A 19,434-nucleotide genomic window follows, 5' to 3' on the forward strand; every position below is an offset into this window, starting at 1 on the left:
CCTTACAAGCTAGGACTAAATACATTCCCAGCGTGGCAGACAGCTGCACTTCTCCAAAGAATTAGTTATGCCAGGCTCTGGAGTGGCCATGTATAAGGCATGGAGAGGCTGCAGCTCTCTGACACCGTCAGTACAGCTGTAACATGCTCAACACAAACTACTGTGTGCTGAGAGCAGTCCAGTAACTTTGAAGTGCACCTGAAACACCCCCAGGCACTAAAAGAGAGAATTAAGAGAAGCATTTGTTCTCACTAGAAGAAGATAGAGCGACATGTCCTGTGGAGTTTATTTTTTATTGTCAGTTTTATTTAACAGGCCTTCTAACACTGCCAAGGCAATGTTTCTTTTGGTGTATTTTATTGCTCGTTCCATTTCTAATACTGTTGCATGTGAAAGCATTAAGTATGGATTTGATTCTTAGAGCAGTTGTGAAGCCTCAGTGCAAGTTGAAAGTGCTCTGCCTCACAGAATATGCAGTTACCTGAGCTCTGGAAGTGGTCTGGTAATGGGAACAGCTCATTCTTTGATGGTCACTTGGATAACCATGGAACCCTGCTAGGAAACAGGATTTCCCCACCTTGGTGCAGAATTGCGTTTCCTGGGTCATTAAAAAGAAGTGTTGGTCTGCTAAGGCACTCTAGGAACTAATATCTCATTGTCAGAGTTTACTCACAGAATTAATAATCACATACAAACTTCTCATTTTCATATTAATGTTTGAAAAATGAGAAGGGGAAAAAAAGCAGTAGGGACAATGGCTCTGAAAAAATCACTTGAGTGTTAGTATTAATTTATAGCCTTGTAAGAAAAGAAGAGATTCAAGTCAGGACTGAAAGGCTGAAGTTAATTTTTGAGCTGTGCCATTCACTTGGGTTTCATCACAGGACATGGCAAGCAGCAGTTTGGTTCTATTGCACAGATGCTTAGACTTTGACACTAGAACTCTCTGGAGTCTTTCCTAACTTTCAGTCTGAGACTTGTTCTTTGTGGTTAAGAAAGAAACACAGAAGTGGAGGAGGTCGTGGCTCTTAAATCCCTTTCCTGTAGGCTGTGGGAACAGACTGGATGTTTAGTAGAAATTCAGTAAGAGCTGGGTGAATGAGCTGCCCTGGGAGATGAAGCAAAGGTGTGTGGCTTCTGCGTGGATTACTGCAACATTAGGAGCGTGAGTATTGCCCCAGGCTGAGCCCAGAAGCACGACTGCAGCAGTACTACTGGCAACAGAGCTGCCATTAGCATGGATTCACCATGGACTGTAGGTGCTGTCCAGGAGATCCTGTAAGGGCTGTCCTAGCCTGAGTGGTCTGCTGCCGTGGCTTTCCTGCTCACAGCTGTTTTCAAGCTAGGTCAGGTATGGTTCGACAGAGAGCAGCCTCGGATAGCAGCCCAGACACAACTTCAGACTCAAGTGTCCCTTCCACACATGGGACACAGAGCAGTGTTGTACTACAAAGTTCTTAGTGTTGGACTTCAGAACAAGTTGCAGTGTAAAACTCTGCTGAATTCCTCTGTTCTTTCATGTACTCAGAATTTAAGAGGTCTCTCTGTTGTTTTGTACGAAGCTTGGTTTCCTGTTTTATCTAACCCAAGAGCTGGCTAACAGCTTTGGCTTTTTAGAGCAGTCAAGCAACTACTAACTTCAGCAAGCCCAGAGAAGGCTGCAAATGTGCGTGAAGGATCTGTCACTCAGCAGTGGTGAAGGAAAGTTTAATTTGCTTGGTGGTGGAAGATGAGCTGTAAGCAAAGGCTCTTCCTTGTACTTGCTGCTGGTGGTAATGATCGGGTTAGTGTTTTAAGAAAGAGCTTTAGAATCTTGAGCTGGTTACGAGTGTGAAATTCCTGGCATGGTGTGAATTCTTTTCAGACCCTCTCTGAGACTAGTTCAAACTCACTGTAGTTTAACTAGAATCAGAATGCAGTTGGTGCAATCAGGCTGACAAATGATGTTTCCCCAGTGTTGTGGGCCTGTCTTTTCTAGCAGGAAAGCAAGAGGCAGTTACAAACTGAAACACAAGACAGTTGGGGGAATAAAACCCTGTGAGAGTGACTGAACACTGGGGCAGGTAGCTAAGAGGTTGTGGAGTCTCTATTCTCAGAGTCAGAACTTGTCCTGAGCAGCCTACTCTTGTTGTTCCTGCTCTGAGCAGGGTGTTTGGACTAGGTGGCCTCCAGAGGTCCCTTCCAACCCCAGGTGTGCTTTGTCTTGGAGCTTCCCTGCCTGATAAAACCCGTCCATGCCTTTGAACCAAGCTGAGTAACGCTTGCTGCCTGCTTACATGAACTCCTCAGAGACTTTGTTTAATATTTCTCTCTTTTTTGGAACTTTTAAAATTTTATTTGCCATACTGTTTTGGTTGACTGTTTCATGCTGAACGAAAACAGACAAGCCCAGCATTCGTAATGCTTATCAAGAAAAGAAGGAACTGCTTTAGATGCTGGAGTATGACAATTTGGTCACAGTGTGCGTGAGCAGCATTCTTCACATCCAGTTTTCACCAATGATATGGTGGAAGTGTCTAACGATAGTCAGTGTTGACCAGGATAAGATGCACATCTGAAAATGTTAGGAATTATCTTTTAGGTGGAAAACACCCCAGGTTAAAGTGCCAGGGGGTATAGAGGAGCTCTGCAAATTCTGGTGTTTTTGCAGATGAAACTCCTCTCAAGCAGGAAAAGACAAGCAAATATTTTGTACTGCTTTAAAGAATTCATTAGTAGATGTCAAGGGAGGGTCAAACTACAGCAGGCCACTCTATAATGGTTCTGAAGGACCTTGCTCCTAAGCACCCCTGGAGCAATCCAAAATAAAAAAGGAAAAGTTAAAACCTTTTACCTGTGTCATAGAATCATAGAATCAGCCAGGTTGGAAGAGACCTCCAAGATCATCCAGTCCAACCTAGCACCCAGCCCTACCCAGTCAACTAGACCCATGGCACTGAGTGCCTTATCCAGTCTTTTCTTGAAGACCTCCAGGGACGGTGACTCCACTCTGAGTTGCTTGGTGCACTCAGGTCTACCATATAATGTCACATTTGGATGATGCCTGTGGCTTTGCTCGAACTCCTTGTAGTCGCATGACAAGCATACAGCAACCTGTGGGTGCAAGGAGCCTGTCAATATGCCAGGGCAGTGCCTCACAGTGTTTTCTAGCGTCTGAACTGCTTACATGCTCCAAATGTGATGTTCCTTTCAGACGCCTTTGGAAGTTGTTCTTGGGAGTGGTTCCAGCATGTTCAGTGATACTCTAAACTCAGTCACAGCTCTGTGCCTTGGGTGTCAGCCACTCTGTGCAGTAGGGGCTGCGTGGGTAGCTGGCAACTGTAGGATATATAGCAGTCAGGATTAGAGAGCAATAAAGGGCTCAGTGAACTGCACTAAAGAATCAGACACAACTGCAGTCTGTGTCAACCTGTATGCAGAGATTAGAAGATGTGTGCTGATGAATGGGCTGCAGGCCATTTGCCCAGGCTGTCTGGCTTTGTGTGAGGGAACTGAAGAGAAAGTGGTAGCAGAAGTCTATGATGCAAAATAGGTTGAAATAGTTACTGAAGGCAGCAGTAACTGAGGAGGCTGAGTGGCACATTCATTTTTGTACTGTGTGGCACCTCTCCTTTTCAGCCCTCTTCACCAGTGCCTTCCTCTGCCTGATATTTTCCATAACCTTACCAGGATGTGCTTCTTAGTATGTGTTGCTTTGATGTTCAAATAATACAACATTTAATCACTTGTGGCATGCCACTGCTTCTAACTCCTCGTTTCAGAAGGAATACAGAATGCAGCTTTCTCTGCATTGTTTGCCCTGATTCTTACCTTTCTTAAACTCTGATTTTTTGCTGTCATCTCAGTTTTGCAGTCCCTTGTATGAAGAAAAGCACAGCATTGTGTGAAGAGGTTTGTAGGTTTGAGTCCTCACTCTGAGCATGTACATCATGGCATAGCTTGCCCATGTTGGTATTCTTTTTTTGCCATCATGTAACAGTTTTTACTCAGGGAACTCAGCTCTCCAGACAAGCTTTTTGCCTGATGGATCAGCTGAGCTGCAGTAAATGGCTCCTGTGCACCACAGAAACACGCGGTACAGACCCTTCGCAGCAGCTGAAGTTTGACAATTAAAGCCCTCTTTTTTTGTCTGCAGCAGAACAGTCATAGATGGTTCTTCAACTTAGGAGCAGGTTCCCTTTCATTTTAAGACAAGAGGCTGAGAAAAATGGATTATCAGTTTCCTAACTGCCCTTATCTCAGGAGCTCGTGGCACCTTCTATGCAGTGTGCTAACTTCAGACAACTAAGAGTTTGTTCTGTTGTTCTAAGCAGATGTGGATGCTGGGAGCAGGGCAAGGCTTTCTTTCCTCTCTCTCCCAGTACACCACTCTCTGCACAGAGAGCAGATGCTGGGGCATTTGACACTGCCCAAAGGCTGCAGGCTTCCCTCTTGGTAAAGTTCTCAACCAGGTACTGCTCATCAGAAGTAAAGAGGCTTCCTCTGGAGAAGGGAGAAGCTGTCCTTGCAGTTCTTCTCTCAGTAGTTTGGTTGTGTTAACAAATATCCACCATTCCTTTTGTCCAGACTAACTTTTTAAAGGTTTTAACACAAACTTTCCCCCTGTGTCCTGGGAAAAACAACTCTGAAGTTCCTTATAATAGAAACGATTAGAATTCTGTGATGGCTCTTGTTGTTATTCCTGGGCATTTTTAAAAGATGGATTTTTCCCATATGGTGCATTTCAGGGACATATGGCTCTGTTTTGTGGTTTGGGGAGATAACAGTGATCCAGATTTTCTCTGCATGTCCTAGAGTCAAATGCTGGGGTTTTATTAAAATGATGTCATTAACTACCTCATGCTGCAGAGCAGGAATTTGCATTATGTGCATCGACTTCTCTTACTTATTGCTAAGGCTTTATTCTTTTTTACTCTTTTCATTTGCAGCTTCTTCCTGTGCCCATCCTGATAGTTCTGAGTTTGTCAATAAGTCCATGAGTGATTAAATGGGTTGATTAGGGTGCATGGTGGATGTGTACATAGGTACCTGCACACCCTCATCTCCACACCACGTAGATACAATCAAGTGAGAGTCTTAAATCGTGAAGATCTCCGGTTTATTTTCATTAGTGAGACTTGCTTACATGGTTTTGGTTTTGTTGTTTTATAAGCACAATGTGAATTTCTGCCCAGCAGATCCTAGGAACATCAGAAGAGAAAGCTGGGTGCAGCAGCTCAACTAATGCTTTGCCCTCCCACCTTGGGCAAGTCAGCTGGAGCTGTCGTGAGCGAATGTGTGTTAATTCCTGGGCTTTCTCTGTAGATCAGGGTGAGGATTACATGGCTTTAGAACAATATTCAGAGCAGCCAGTTTACTGAGCTGGAAACAGCCTAGGGCTAACTTACAAGAGAGAAAATGAAAAAAGCAACACCAAAACCCCAAGCCCCAAAGCTGTCTGGGCTCTCTCCCTTACTGAATTGAAGTTCAGGTGCCTTTGTCTTAAGATCGAAAACTCAGAGGAACTTTGTAACTCTAAGCACAATTGAAGCAGTTTTGATTTCTAACAAGGAAGAGCTCTTCTAATTCCTCTATGTGTGTGATGGTTGAAACCTTTGCCTAGCTATGGTAGAGCAAATTTGGCAGATGCAGTCTTTTGTTAGCCCTCTGTTTCAGACTACAACTGCCACCTCCTAAGGGGAAAGCATCTGTCCCCAGTAGGCTGCAGAACAGATGTGCTGCAGTACTGTGCGTGGCTGTCCTTGAAACTGTGTGAGGAAGTTTGTCCCAGCCAGAGGCAATATGCCTGAAGAAGTGCTGGCACTTAAACACCCAGCACTGAGTGCCTTCAACAGGTGTGCCATGACCTTGTTCTTCATTGTGCGCTCCATTATGGCTCTTTAGGATGTGCACTTACATCCCATTGCTCCCACTAGCTAGTACTGAACTACAGGTGAGTGAGCCTTGCAGGGAATATACTTCCAATAGTGTCTGGAGTGAAACACAGACTGCATGGAATGCATGAAGAGAATTCCTATATCAGTTGATATTGAGTAGCATAAAGAGATACATGTGTGAATGGATTCCACAAGGCAAAACCAAGCTGCTTGTGTCTCCTGCCAGGCAGACCAGAGAGAGCCACAAGAATTCATTCTTAGAATTCTGAAAGGCATGGGTTTCTGATGTCTCTGAAAAGGACAGAAAATAATTGTGTGCCTCAGAACCATAATGTGTCTATTTTAATTATAAGTTCATCCATTTCAGCAGTGGGATGTAGCTCTCAAGTTGTGCCAGCCTGGCTGGCAGGCACACACTTGGGCTGTACTACTGCAGCCTTTTCCTTTCTTATTGTCGCTGCACTCAAGATCTCATGTTTTTGTAAGCAGGTTAGATACTCAGGTGTGTTTGTGCTGTAGTCAGATGCTTGGAACCTGCCTCTCTTCTAAGAGCATACTGCCCTTACCACTTCTTGTGTAGGATAGTACTGCTAGAATGGCTGCAGGCGGTGTCTTCTCGGAGGTGTTTGTCTGCTGTGGACATCTGCTTTACTTACGGTAGTTTGCTGTAGGGGTTGTGCTTCAGTCACACCCTTGACTAACTTGCTCATTTCTCCTGAAACTCCTGTAGAAGTTTTCTGTGTTCCTAAGCTCAGTGGAAGAGCAGTTGACCTAAGCAGGGAGTGTCCTTGGCTAAACAAGTTGTGACTCTGAAGCATTTACTGTATACCCTAGGCTGCTGCACTGCTCAGTACATTCCAGCAGCACCTCTCTGCTGAATTAGCCTAATGAACAAGTAGCTTCTGCTAACTGCCTGGAAGAAGCACACTTGGCTGTGTCATTGCCTGCTGATCTGCTGTCTGTGATTCCACATAGCTGAGAGGAGTGCAGTGTCCCCTAAACCAACAGTGTCATCATGGATTCGTCAGAAACACATCTGTGAACTTGGGTTGTTTCCCTTACCAAAGCAACCAGGCAAAAATATTCTGATGTGCAGGAAAGAAGGTTCCAAGCAAGTGGGACAGAAAATAATCAGCACTCAGAGCTGCCTGTTGCTGGTGAGACACAGGGTGGCTTCAAAAGGCATCCCTCAAGAGTATCGGGAGCTGTGGTCTGAATTCCTTGAACACACAAAGTGTTGTTTTGCTCTTCTTGAAGCTTCCCTCTGAAATTGCTTTTGATAAGTCTTCACGGCTTACTGCTGCTTGAGCCAGTCCTCTTGGTTTCAGTGAGAGTAGACTGCACCTAAACACACAGGTGATCTAGATCCTGTGCTGTGGCTTCCTGTTTGCTTCTCTCTGGCTGGGGCATGGTAGTAGTTTTACTGCTGGTGTAGCACTTGCAGTGAAGTTTCTTACTTTGAAGAAACAAACCTCAGTGTGCTTAGTTTTGTTGCTATTTGCTTTTTCTGTTCCCCCAACAGATTACAGACCTGCAGGTATTCTTAACATCTCAAAGGGCTTTCTTTCTGAGTTTTAAGATTGCTGTAAGAAGATACTCTACTGCCATTATGCTACACTAGATCTGGTTCTTGGACAAATTAAAGGCAACAATAAAAACAATCACACAGAACCACAAAAAACCTCAACACCAAAACTCAAACAACAACAACAAGAAAAGACCCAGAGAAAAAGAACTGGGGTTTTGTAACAGAAAACAGCTGCAGCCACATCAAGGCATTTTTGTCGGCCCTGCTGGCTTTGCTGGAAATTAAAGCCACAACTTAATAATGTTCAAGGAAGATATTTCTATGGAATGAAATGAAATCTGTTAAATGCTTAATAGCGAACAGTTAAAAACACAAAGCAGGATGTTGAGGAAACTGCTTCTGAATGCTAAATAGTTGAAATTTGGGACGTTCTTCTTCAGCAGAGGCTAGAAAATTGAAGTCTTGTTCAGCCTGATGGATTGTAAATACCAGCTTGGGAATCTGTGTCTCCTAGATTTGCACACATTGAGTGTGCTCAGTTCAAACCAGCTTGCTTTCTGTCCTGGGCACATGAAAGTGTATGAAATGGAGTGCCCCGAGCCCGGGCAGCTAGACATGGATTTAGAGAGATTTCAGCAAGTTGAGGAAAAAATCATCCAGTGACTCATACAGAGAAAAATAACTATGCAGGCAGTCTTCAATGACTTTAAAAATAGGATTTAAAAAAAGAATAAATAGGTCCCTGATAGGAACCTGCAAAGAATTGAGCTTCTGGGACATTTTTAAAATCTGTTTCCTAAAGTCACCACCTTTGATAAGAACAAGCAAATGTAGGATTTGGTGTCCATGGGTGAAAATGGCTTTGCTAATATGCAGGCACCTAGGGAATGTTGTGCAAGCTACAGATCAAAAGCAACTGTAAAACAAAGCTGAAATTTATAGAGTGTGCTTCAGAAAGTGAAGAATAAAAAGCAGAATTTGGAGCAATTCAGAAATCTTTTTGGATCTTTAAAAGTTCTAAAATGATTTCCATGTGCTTCCAGAAGAAATTCATACTTAGAGTCGCTGAGGCTTCTTTGTCACACTCTAATGTAGTGTTCTGCAAACTCTGCAGCTTGTAGCTTAGTGTCACTGGTATCAAATGAGAAAAAAATGATTGCAGAAAGTATTTTAGTTTCCTCTTTCTATCCCACTTCTGTCACCTCTGGCAGCCAATTGCTTTCTCTGTGTAAAGCCTGCAGAGCTACTGAAGCACTTTTGCATTACTTGCACGCTCAGACCTCAAGCAGCTGGCTGGAGATTGGTGAGAGAGCCAAGCTGAAACCAAGAGGGAGGCCTCTCTGTCATTACTGAGCTATGCACCTTTGAGCTGGGTTTGGCTGCAGCAACCTTCCATCATTCTCTTTACCTCTGTAACCTATCTTAAACATGAATAAGAACTGCACTGCTCCAGCTGCATGTCTCTTCCTCACAATTTGCACCTTCTTTGCTACTCTAACAGCACAATTACAGAAACTTATGCTGCCTTTTGAGGTCTGCTGAGGTTTCTCTTTGTCAGACAAAGAGGAATAAATCTTTTATGATTTTTTTTAATTGCCAATTTATGAATGAAGTTAATTTTCTCTTCCTAAATTCTATACTTTGTAATTTTTTTTTTAATGGAGGTGTTTTATGGCTCCATGAGGCTCAGGGCATTACAAGTTGAAGTTACTCTTCAGAGAAGGATGTAACCAGCTGCTCACTGATCTCCTCTTCTGCTGCTCCCAATTACTTTTTCTACTCCTTCTCCTTTCTGGCCCTTAGCAGCAGCAGCTACAGAAAATTAACTACCAGACCCCTTCATGTCAGGAGCTGTCTGGGCATTGGGTTACCTGTGGCAGAGGTGATGAGTGGTTGCCTGTGCAGCACTGGGTGTATTTTCTTTCTCTCTTGTTTCCCTTCACCTTTGCTCGTTAAATAATTTTCACTTTGACTCAGAAGTTTTATTGCTTTTACTCTTCTCTTCCTATTCCTCTATACCACTGGGGTAGAGAGGTGGGAAGCGAGCAAGCAAGCAGCTGTGTGGTGCTGAGCTGCCTGCTGCTGTGAATCCACTTAGGTCTCGTAAGGACATGTTCCCATCATTTAAATTATTTTGCTTGCAAGTTTTGGACACCAATCCTGACTTCTGTGGTGCAAAGAAACTTTGGGCTCTTAGGACACTGTCAGAAGCTCATTGAGACTGGCCTGGTGTGTTCCATTTTGTATGCAGCACATTAGTAATGCTGCATGGCAGCACTAACCACGTGGTTCATGGACAAGTGCTTTGGTGTGGGCACACAGGTGAGTCCTGGGATGTGGGGGTACAGGCTTAGTTGAGGAGCACAGAGGTACAAGGCAAAGATTGAGATTGCCTTTCAAAGCAGAACAGAGCCATGTGAAAAACTGTCTAATAAGATCATGAGTCACCTAAACCCTACCAAACTTTCCTGTGCTCTGTCAACCTATCTGAATGTTGTCTGTATAATAATGCTCTTAAAATATTCTCTCATAAAGGGAACAGTTACTTCAGCAGTGTCTGCTGGGCTGTTGCAGCCCTGCACATCAACAAACTGTAAGTCAGAGCATGCGAGTGAGTCGTTTCAAGCAAGTAAAGGTTCATGAGCACTGTTAATTGTCATCATTTCAGATTAAGTAACAACGTACAGTTGTTTGTAACAGGCCAGCTGCAGGAGTCCTTAGGTAGCCCTCTCCAGTGCTCCTTCATTCACTCTGTGGCACTTGATGATTATTTGCTGTAATTAGAAATAGTGCTGACTTACTAACTTTCTCCCCATAGTAACATCTGGTAAGCAAGGCCTTTCAGTGTCAGTATGTTTGTTTTACTGTGAAGATGTGGAAACAAGCCTAAAGCTTGGAGCTGGCAAGCCCATAGTCACAGCAGGTCTGTCCACAACCCTCTACGAGTTTGCATTCCTGCCACATGCAGTAAGGTTTCCTCTGCAGACCCATGTCACCAAGGAATGCAGCGAGGAACAAGAAATCCTCAGTCAGAGAAGGGCCATGAGAGTGTGTAAACTAGCCACACAGAAACAGTAAAGGTTGTTAGCAGGCTCCTAAACTCCTGGCTAGGAATTAGTTTTTTGGATCATTAACAGTAAAAAGCCGAGGAAATGAATAGGGCTCAGTGTCCTATTAAAAATTAGCCAGGACAACTAAAAGCTTTTCCAATTTCTAATGGGAACCAGACCTAACAGTTCAGTCTCCCTTCTCTAGTGGGCTGCTTCTGCTATTTGAGTGACCTCGATTTTATGTCTTTGTATTTTTAAAGAAATATCTTGGAGTGTTTCTCCTCTATAGGAGTTAAATTACTTACAGTGAAAGGCTGTGAAAGCATGGCAGAAGTAGGATTTGTGTGTGCCTCAGACTGGGTCAGTGATCCTGGGGAAGGCATGGCAGAAGTAGGATTTGTGTCTTCCTCAGTTGCAGAAAGCATCTTTTCCCTCTAGTAGTTACATATAGTACCTACAACATTCCTAAGAGATGTTATGATAGCTTCTGTGTCTCATGTCCCATGGACAAAGGCATTCTGCAGATCTGAACCACGTCTTATACTACTCGTCATAACCTTTAAGCTGTCAGGGAGTGCTGTGCTTCTCTGTTGCCAGGAACATCGAGGAATGTAAAGGCTAAAGGTAATTGCCCACTGCAAACCTCTCTTAAGAAAATGCTCTGTGGTGTTCTTTGCCATGCCCAGTTGATAGCAGATGTTGTCTTTAACAGCAAACATTAAGAAGGATCAGATAAAGGAGTCTGGGGTGATTAAAAAATGGTGGGAGTGTGCCACTGTCTGAACAAAGCATTGCCTGAAAAGAGAAATCAGTGACAACCTCTGGAAAACAGTGAAACTAAGGTGCAGAAAGTGGGACTTGCTCATGGCACACACCATGGGATGTACTCAGTGGGGTAGGTCCTTCGGATGAGCAACTGATGTGCTTCTGCCTCATGGCAGAGAAGAGAGGCTGTGCTGCATTTCCACAGCAAGGGTGTGGGAGTGAACACTGCAGTCAAGATGTGAGGGTCTCTGGGCTTCTGCTGTCCAAATACACTCTTAAGTCTGGCTGCAGAGCCCCAGCCACTGAAAGGCTCTGTGCTGTTTTGCTGGCAGTGTGTGTGTGTGTCTGCAACCAAGGTGCATTAGAAGGTGCATGCTTTGGTAACTGAAACCCAGGGATATCCAGTGGAAGACTAAGGCAAGCCAAGGCCCTCTCACTACCTTATGGGCATCAGAATTCCTCCCTAACACCTCATCTATCTAGAACCTGGTGAAGATGTTATAAAAATGATGTAATGATGTCATTGTGTCTTTAAATGGAGTTTGGGCGGAAAATCACTGACATTAGTTGAAGAGTTCTGCTTCTTTCCCTCTCAAGCTGTTTTATGGCACTGCTTTTCATTAATTACGTTTTGTCAGAAGAAATTCTTGCCCTTTTTATCTCAGGCTGAAGAACAAATGGGGCCTCTCTGAAGAGCAGCTTAAGACCCTTCTGGAGGAATGTATGCAGCCTGAGAGAACAATAAGCGAGGTTACCATGCCAAAGTCTCAGGAATCTCTTTCTCTTGGGTTAAGTCCCTCTTGTTACACAAGTCAGTACTCTCCTCTTCACTCCACATCTACTCTTTCCAATATGTTAGTTGAAGACCATATTGTAGGGCAGTTAATGGCTCAGGAAAAGGCTGTGCTGGAAGACAAAAGCTCAAGTGTTAATGGTGAGAGTGAAACCCCTGGCTGCTGTATCAGAAAAGCATCTCTGATACTCACCTCCCAGAGGATTCCCTGGCCCACACAGAGGCACCTGGTGCCTCAGGGCATTTACAGAAGATGGGTGATGACAACATTTTTGAAGGTTGCTTTATGTCAAGGGCGCTCAACACAAAAAGGCAGAAGAAAGCTTCTGTCTTAGGCGAGCCACTCTATCGCACCAGCGTGAACAAAGAGCTGCCAGCAGGGGCTGACATTCTCAGCATACCGCTGCAAACCCAGGGAGGTGAGACCCCAACTACCCTTCAGAGTGGGCTTTGGATTAGAGTGAAAAACCCCAGCAGGTTCTCACCAAAGGTATGCACCGGTGCACCTGGATTGAAATGGAGTGGCAAGGGTGTGCTTTTATGACATAAAATGGTGCCAAGAACAAGAGACACAAAATAAGAAGATGGTTATTAGAATTCCTGCCCTGACTTCAGTGACTGCAAGACTGAGGCTGGTATGAAATCTAATATTGGTGTTGATTAACTCTGTCAGCTGGAAGACAGTGTTGACAACATGTATGGATTATTGTTCCAGTAGTAGAAAGTCATCTTCCCCGCTCTGTGGAGAGCAAATATTCTCCCAGTAGTTGCTATAGGAATTCACACAAAAATCCAGGTGTTTCCCAAAAGCTTTTGGTAAGATAATCCCAGCAGTATGGAAACCACCACGACCTATTATATGAAAAACAAGAACTTGCTTTCAGAGCATTCAGATTTATGCAGAGAAGACACCAAACCGAATAAAGACAACAGAATTTCTGTAGAATTCTATCTAATTCTAAAATTTCTAAAAATTACTTTTAGTTCAGTAGGAGATTAAATTTTAACCAGCAAAAAATTAAACTCATTCAATCTGGTATTCTAAGAAGAGTTTGGAACTGACCCTGTTGTTTATATGCTTTACTCAAATGCAGTCTGAATGTGGATGGAGACGTGGAACTTAAGCCTGCTCCTCTTGCTGGGCATCCAGATTTGTAGGTAGGCACCTGGACAGTTTTCATTGCTTTCGCTGAAGTCCTGGCAGCCTGAAGTCGTTTGCAATTCAAGCACTCTGGTTTAATCATGTTAGAAGTCAGTACACGTTGCCAGGCTCCCCAGGACAGATCTGTGTCCTGGTGGTGTGTGATCTGCTGTGTGTTTGGAGCAACGTTTTTCCATAGGTGTTGGTAGTTTAGAAGGATGTCCTCAGACCTCTTCGCTATGTTGTTGTTTCTTCATTCTGGTGACAGCTGTTTCTCTGCTTGCTCCTGCTTAAACCTTTCCACGGTGAAGGGAACAGTAGTATTTGGTGGTCACAGTGACTCCAGCTGTCAGAAAGCAAGAGGCCTTGTTCTGGCTGGTGTTGCACTGCCAGGCAAACCTGCTAGTCAGACTCATCTGCTGCATCTGAGCAGCTGTAAGAGGAAGAAAATAGAAGCACAACACCCATAGAAGTGGTTGGGGGTTGGGGTTTTGGGTTGTTTTTAATAACAGGCTAGTTTTCACAAATGCAAGCATCAGAAGAGCGGAGGAAGGGCAGAAGCAGTGGTCTGCCCCAGAGGAGAGCAGGGTGTCAGTAGGGGTGACAAGGAGCATCACAGAGAGGCACCTCTACTAAGGGCAATCTGCTCTCCTGCAGGACTAACCTAAGTCCCCTCCTCTCCACCAGTCTTCAGCACATTACAGGGAGAAGAGCTCAAGTTGAACTTGCTGCCTTCAGATGAATTGAAGTTCTCCTTTAGGCTGAGCGGATGCAGAGCTGTCAGAGCCACACATGACTCAGGTCCTGCTCCAGCTACCACCTCTCTTCGTTGGTGATTTTCAAGATGAGATCTGTTAGACCAAGCCAAACCCTGGGCACTGTTACCACTGGGTGGTAAAGTGGGAAGGTTTAGTGTTGATATTTACTGCAGTAGACATAGTCACTGTGAGCTAACTTTATTGCACAAGGAAGAGAGGAGATTTCAGCTCTTAAGTAAGTTTCCATACGGGGCATCTCCTAGTGGAAGCCTTTAAAGTGAAGGTTTATTTTACCATGTTCTAATTTATTACATTTATTTATATCACGTTTATCACACCCTAATTCCACTGTCTCTGAGTCAGAGTCAGGCAGCATGCTGCTTCCAGTTGCTGTCCTTAGCAGTGGCTGAGTGAGGTGCTGCTGACCTCAGACCCACATGGCCAGTAAATATCTGGACTTGATCATCTTGCTATTTATTGTTTGTTTGTTTACTGGGGGAGGGAGAAGTGTTCTGAATCTTCAAAGTCTCCATATCTTTTCGTATTCCCTAGAAATGAAGCCAAGGATGTGATTACAGCTACTGTAACCCCACCAAGCTCGAGCCTCTGTGTCTATGCCTGACTTTTTAAAACTGGCAAGAGCAGGTGATCTTTGGGCATGATAAAAGTGAGTGCAAAATAAAGCCTACAGCAGAGGTTTGTAATTTTCTGTACACTATTGCTGAGTATTTCGCAGTTATCCATAAGTTGCAGTTCAATTGCACTCAGATTGATTGCATTCAGTTAATATTACTCTAAGGCTAAACCCCATAGCCAAGATCAGCATTTGATTGGCACGAGTCCAGCCTTGTGGCTTTTATCAAGGTGCTGCTTACAAGGAAGTGAACCTCAGTGCTTTTCCCTGGAATTGATTTGTTTCCTGCAAAGGTGCCTCAGTCCTCTCTTGGGCAGTTGTTCCTGGCCATAAGCAAGTGGCTGCCACATCTTGTCAGAGTTGTAAAGCTGCCTGTGTGCACTTGTTGGCAGTTCAGGCATGAGTAGCCGTGCTGGTGAGGACTGGATCCCAGTGGAGCCCAGCTGAAGGCAAATGCATCTGCACATGGAGGTGTGAGAAATGTCAGGTGTTATCTTTAAGGGACATTTTTATACATGAGCCTTAATCCTAAAGGCTGCTTAACCTGTGCACACAGTCCCCTGTAGCTAACTTCACCTCTGGCCTGCTACATGTGTTGTAAACTGTGTGGTGCTGTGCAGGCAAACGGAGCTGTGTTGCTGTGAAGGTGGTTCAGCAGAATTTTGCTTTCCCAGTCATTCTGGAATTGTGCATAAATAGATACTGCAATGCACAGTATGTATTTTAAGGAAAGCATCACTGTTAACATAACTCACATCTACCTACATACACTGGTGTGGAGAGCTCTGCTCTCCTCTTGCCTGTTTCTTGAGAGAAGCAGGAACTCCATTGGGATCTATGTGTGTAAACAGAAGTGATGTCTACTGAGACAAGGAGCTGCCAGAGTGGCCCATGCAGAGGCCAGGCTGTTACTGTGCAGCTGTCTGAGCCAGCTGAGGCTCCTTTCCAGTTTGGTTTTGTTTTTTTTTTTTTTGTAGTGTGCCTGTGTAATGGTATGAGTCTGTGAGGTCTCTTCCAACCCTGATGATACTGTGATACTGTGTGATACTGTGAGTGGGTTTTATTCCAAAATTTATATAGTTTATTAATGTTGATATTCAGGAATCTTGCCACGGGCCTTAATTTTTAGTAGGTTCTTTGCACAGTCATGAAAAATATTACAGAGAGAAAAAAACCAGAGACAATCTAGAACACTTAAGAAATAACTAGCAATAATGTAACAAACATTGAATCAACTAATTGAAATTGGAAAGACAATCTTGTGGTTGATTATACTGCTTGCCCACTAGATGGACTCCAAAGGCTCATTTCTGCTTAAGCAGAAGGCACTTGGGTTCAGTTACAGAGAGGCTTTAAGTATTTACTCACAAAATATCCAGATTCCCAGGGCTAACCTATAGTTTCCAGATAGTACCCAAACACTTGAGGGCAGTTCTGTCAGTGTCTTATTAGCTGTTGAGGCTTCTGAATCTTCCCAGGCTCTAACAAGGTGCTAGGAGAGAGGCAGATGATCTCTGACCTGATCCTGATTCCTCTTGGATGACTCCAGGGTCATCCTCTTGGATGAGTCCTTTCCAGGGCTCCCAATCTTGGCAGAAGACTCACAGATGTGCAGAGGGCCCAATGTCACACTGGCTAAGCAAGCCTATTGCATGAAAGCATGTAATACTTATTCCTGGTAAACTAAAGTGATTCCTGGTATACAAGCCCAAAGCATCAGGGCCTGTATACCAGGGCATTTTATCATCTATATTTTAGTTTGCCATGCAGCAAGCTGACTTGGAACTTAGCAGACGTAATGCTGCAAATCAAATAAGGCAGAAGTATGGCAGAGCATGGCAGGATACAAGAGCAGAGAGCACGTATGCAGTGGCAGAGAGCAATGAGGCAGAGCACATTGTATTTGCCTGCTCATCTCTTTTATCGGTTCAGCTCAGGACTAATGGCTCTTAGTCCACAGATTAGCCAACCAGAATGACAGTTTGCCAAATTTGACCGTATTAGGTGAGCTAGGGCTTACTTTTACCCTTTTAGGGCAGAACTCAAACTAAGAAGTGTATAAACACGTGTGGGTGCCCTGTTTACTGGACAGAAGGAGACATAATGGCACTGGACCTTTGTTTTCCTTTCCCATGATTGCTTCCCCCATCACCAGGAGAGAGAGGGAAGAGGGGAACATATCTGGACAAGCCAGGGCATGTTTAGGCCTACTTTAGCCTTCCACAACAGCCTGTATTAGGTTTTAAGGAGAAGTTGCATCACAAACTGGTGTTGGTTTTTCCTCTTGCAAGTAACATTGTGCTTGCAGCAGTTCGGCACACGATTCAGTTCTTTTTGCAGGTGGTGTGAAGATTGAAAGGTGAGGGCAGAGGGATTCTATACTTCTTTATACCTCTGGTTTTCTGAGAGAGTGATTAAACCTGTGCCAGGGACATTGTGCTGATTTATTACACTGATTTCAGACAGGCTAAGAAAATGAATTACTGTCATTGAGAACTGTTCCATAAGCTTACTTGTTCTGAAGAGTTAATCATAATCGTCAGTATCGAACATTGATTCCAAAGAAACCATTTGCATTCCCTTAGGTCTCCTGGGGGTGTAACCAAATACATGTGCACATTCATGCAGCTCTGTCTGTCTTTGTCCATTCAGTATGGACACCAAAGCTGTTTGGTTTCTGTGGTTATTTGCTGCTATTTTCACTTGTCTTGCAACAGCAGCCTCATGGATCCGGGGTGTTCTGCAACATCCAGCATGGAATTGCTGCCAGCGTGTGTCAAGGAGCCTGGCAAAGCTCACCCAGCCTTCTCTAGCATATTAAGCCTGTGTTGTAGGTTCTTGACCATAAATATAATCAAAACAATATTTTGGGTGTTTCCTGTGCCTGTATGATATTTCTGCAGGGCTTTCTACTGGCTGCAGTCTTTCCACCATGCAGTTATTTTCAACACAGCTTGTGCTTTACAAAGTCCTCCTCTAAAGCACTGTTAAAGTGCTTGTGCAGCATGTGAGGAAGTTTTATGAAGTACTGTTTGAGGTTCTATGTGTAGAATATCTGCAGCATCTATGAGGATAAATGCTAATGAGTTCTGACTTCTCTGGCTTTGTTATCTTAAGGCTCTCACTATTGTGGAAAAGCTTTCCTAGCACCCTTTGGGAAAAGCCTCTCCCCGGCTAAACAGGACACAATTCCTGGAGCCCAGAGTAGAAGTCATTACTTGCATCTGGCATTTCAGGGGTCAGCAGGTAGGGTTGAATAGCTGCTGACTTGAGGAGTATATTCCAACAGGAACTCTGTTAGGTCATGACAGGTGCTGTGGTGTGCTGAGCATCCTGCTGCAGTTGTAGTCAGTGCCAGCTGTGGGCACCTGGCACTCCTCATGTGCTCTTCCAAAGGCACGTGGGATTGGTACCCAAGCTCAGAGTCTGCTAGGGACCTAATGCTTACCTGTGCTTGGCTTCTGCTGCAGTCTATTAAATAACAGCTTCTGTGACAGGACTTTTTGGTTTGCTTGCTGTTAGAGGTGAAATACCAGTTCAAGCTCTGCTGGAAGTATTTCCAGTTGTAAGTAAAACTGGGAAATTAGATGGTTTGATAAAAGAAGGTCACTGTTGTGAGCTCCAGAGCAGCAGAGATGCTACATCAGATACACTGACAAGATCTCTGGTTGAACCGTCTCCAATATCAGGGTAAAAGGAAAGCTGAGCCCAGGAGGATTCATGGCTTGTCCTTTGTGTTTCCAGTGTCTCTCCACTGTGACCTGCAATAACCCCTGCGTCTGGCTGGCCACTGGAATTTCAGCGGCACTGGAATGCGGCAGCTTCTCCCGGGGGAGCGGTGCAGCAGGGATGACTGAGACGTTGAAATGAAATTTCAGCTCAACCTAACTCAGCGTTCGGATGCAGGTTTTCCAGAGCACCCCTTCCTTCACCAGCTGGCTCTCTGAAAGCTTCTGATAACCAGCTGCTTCGCCCACTTTACGGGCTCCCTTCGTCTCAAAGCACAGCAGAGCACAGGAGACTGATTTGTTAAGTTACCCTCTGAAAGAGGAAAATAAGGAAGATTCCGTCGGTTTCATGAACCTTATGTTTAGATATGTAAGTATAGATAAATTACATATAACATACACCAAAATACATAGCTTTGAGCAGGATGATTTGAGGAACTATGCTGTTAACTTCAGAATGCTGTCCTGGCACAAGAAGCTCAGTCCAGCTTTTCAGTGGTCATGCAGATTTAGAGCAGTTGGGAGCCTTTGCCATCTCAGAGTAAATATTCTGATAAAAACAAACACACAAGTTGGTTGACTATAGACAGCTCTAATGAAAGGAGTGAAGTTACTCTTACACGTCCATAAAACAAGTTTAAGTGGAAGTCATTCTAGCAAGGGGTGAAAATACTTCCAGTTTCATCATGGGGAAAAGGAAAAGGAAAGAGCCCTGCAAAGCTTCTCAGCTAAAAGCTTCTTCCAGGCAAGCGATGGCTGCTGCCTGCTTTGTGGTCTCTGGTGCATGCTTTCTCCTGCTTGCTTTCCCCTTCGCTTCCCCAGCAGAACTCCTGCAGAGTCAGCGGCCGTGCTGAGCACAAACAGGCTGCGCAGGAATTATCTGCTGTGCAGAGCAGATGGGAGAGGGCTGCTTAAACATGTCCCCAGAGTAGCAAGGGCTAGTCTGGAAGAGTGAACAAGTATGCCAGGATTCAGCTGCTAGAAATGCTGCAAGCTTGCCTCTGCACCAGAGGGGGATGAGCGAGAAGCTGCTGTTTGCAGCTCAATCTCTGTAATGTCAATAATGCTAAGAATTTTTATCTTTTATTAAAACTTCTTTCTAGAAAAACTTTCTAGAAAATCCTTAACACTCTTCACTTCCTTATGCTGCTTGGAGCCATT

The 19,434-nt window shown here is 44.3% G+C and overlaps 1 protein-coding gene across 1 annotated transcript in view; it reads left to right on the plus strand.

Moving 5' to 3' along the window:
- FSIP1 (fibrous sheath interacting protein 1) overlaps positions 1 to 14,469 on the plus strand; it is a 55,569-nt gene extending 41,100 nt beyond the window's left edge. The window contains 3 exon segments of the mRNA XM_064150338.1: positions 11,892 to 12,180; positions 12,183 to 12,502; positions 14,464 to 14,469. Coding sequence (XP_064006408.1) covers positions 11,892 to 12,180; positions 12,183 to 12,502; positions 14,464 to 14,469 — 615 coding nt within the window.
- Positions 14,470 to 19,434: the final 4,965 nt, after the last annotated feature.

The sequence above is a fragment of the Pogoniulus pusillus genome, chromosome 1 (assembly GCF_015220805.1).
Source record: "Pogoniulus pusillus isolate bPogPus1 chromosome 1, bPogPus1.pri, whole genome shotgun sequence".
Classification (NCBI taxonomy): domain Eukaryota; kingdom Metazoa; phylum Chordata; class Aves; order Piciformes; family Lybiidae; genus Pogoniulus; species Pogoniulus pusillus.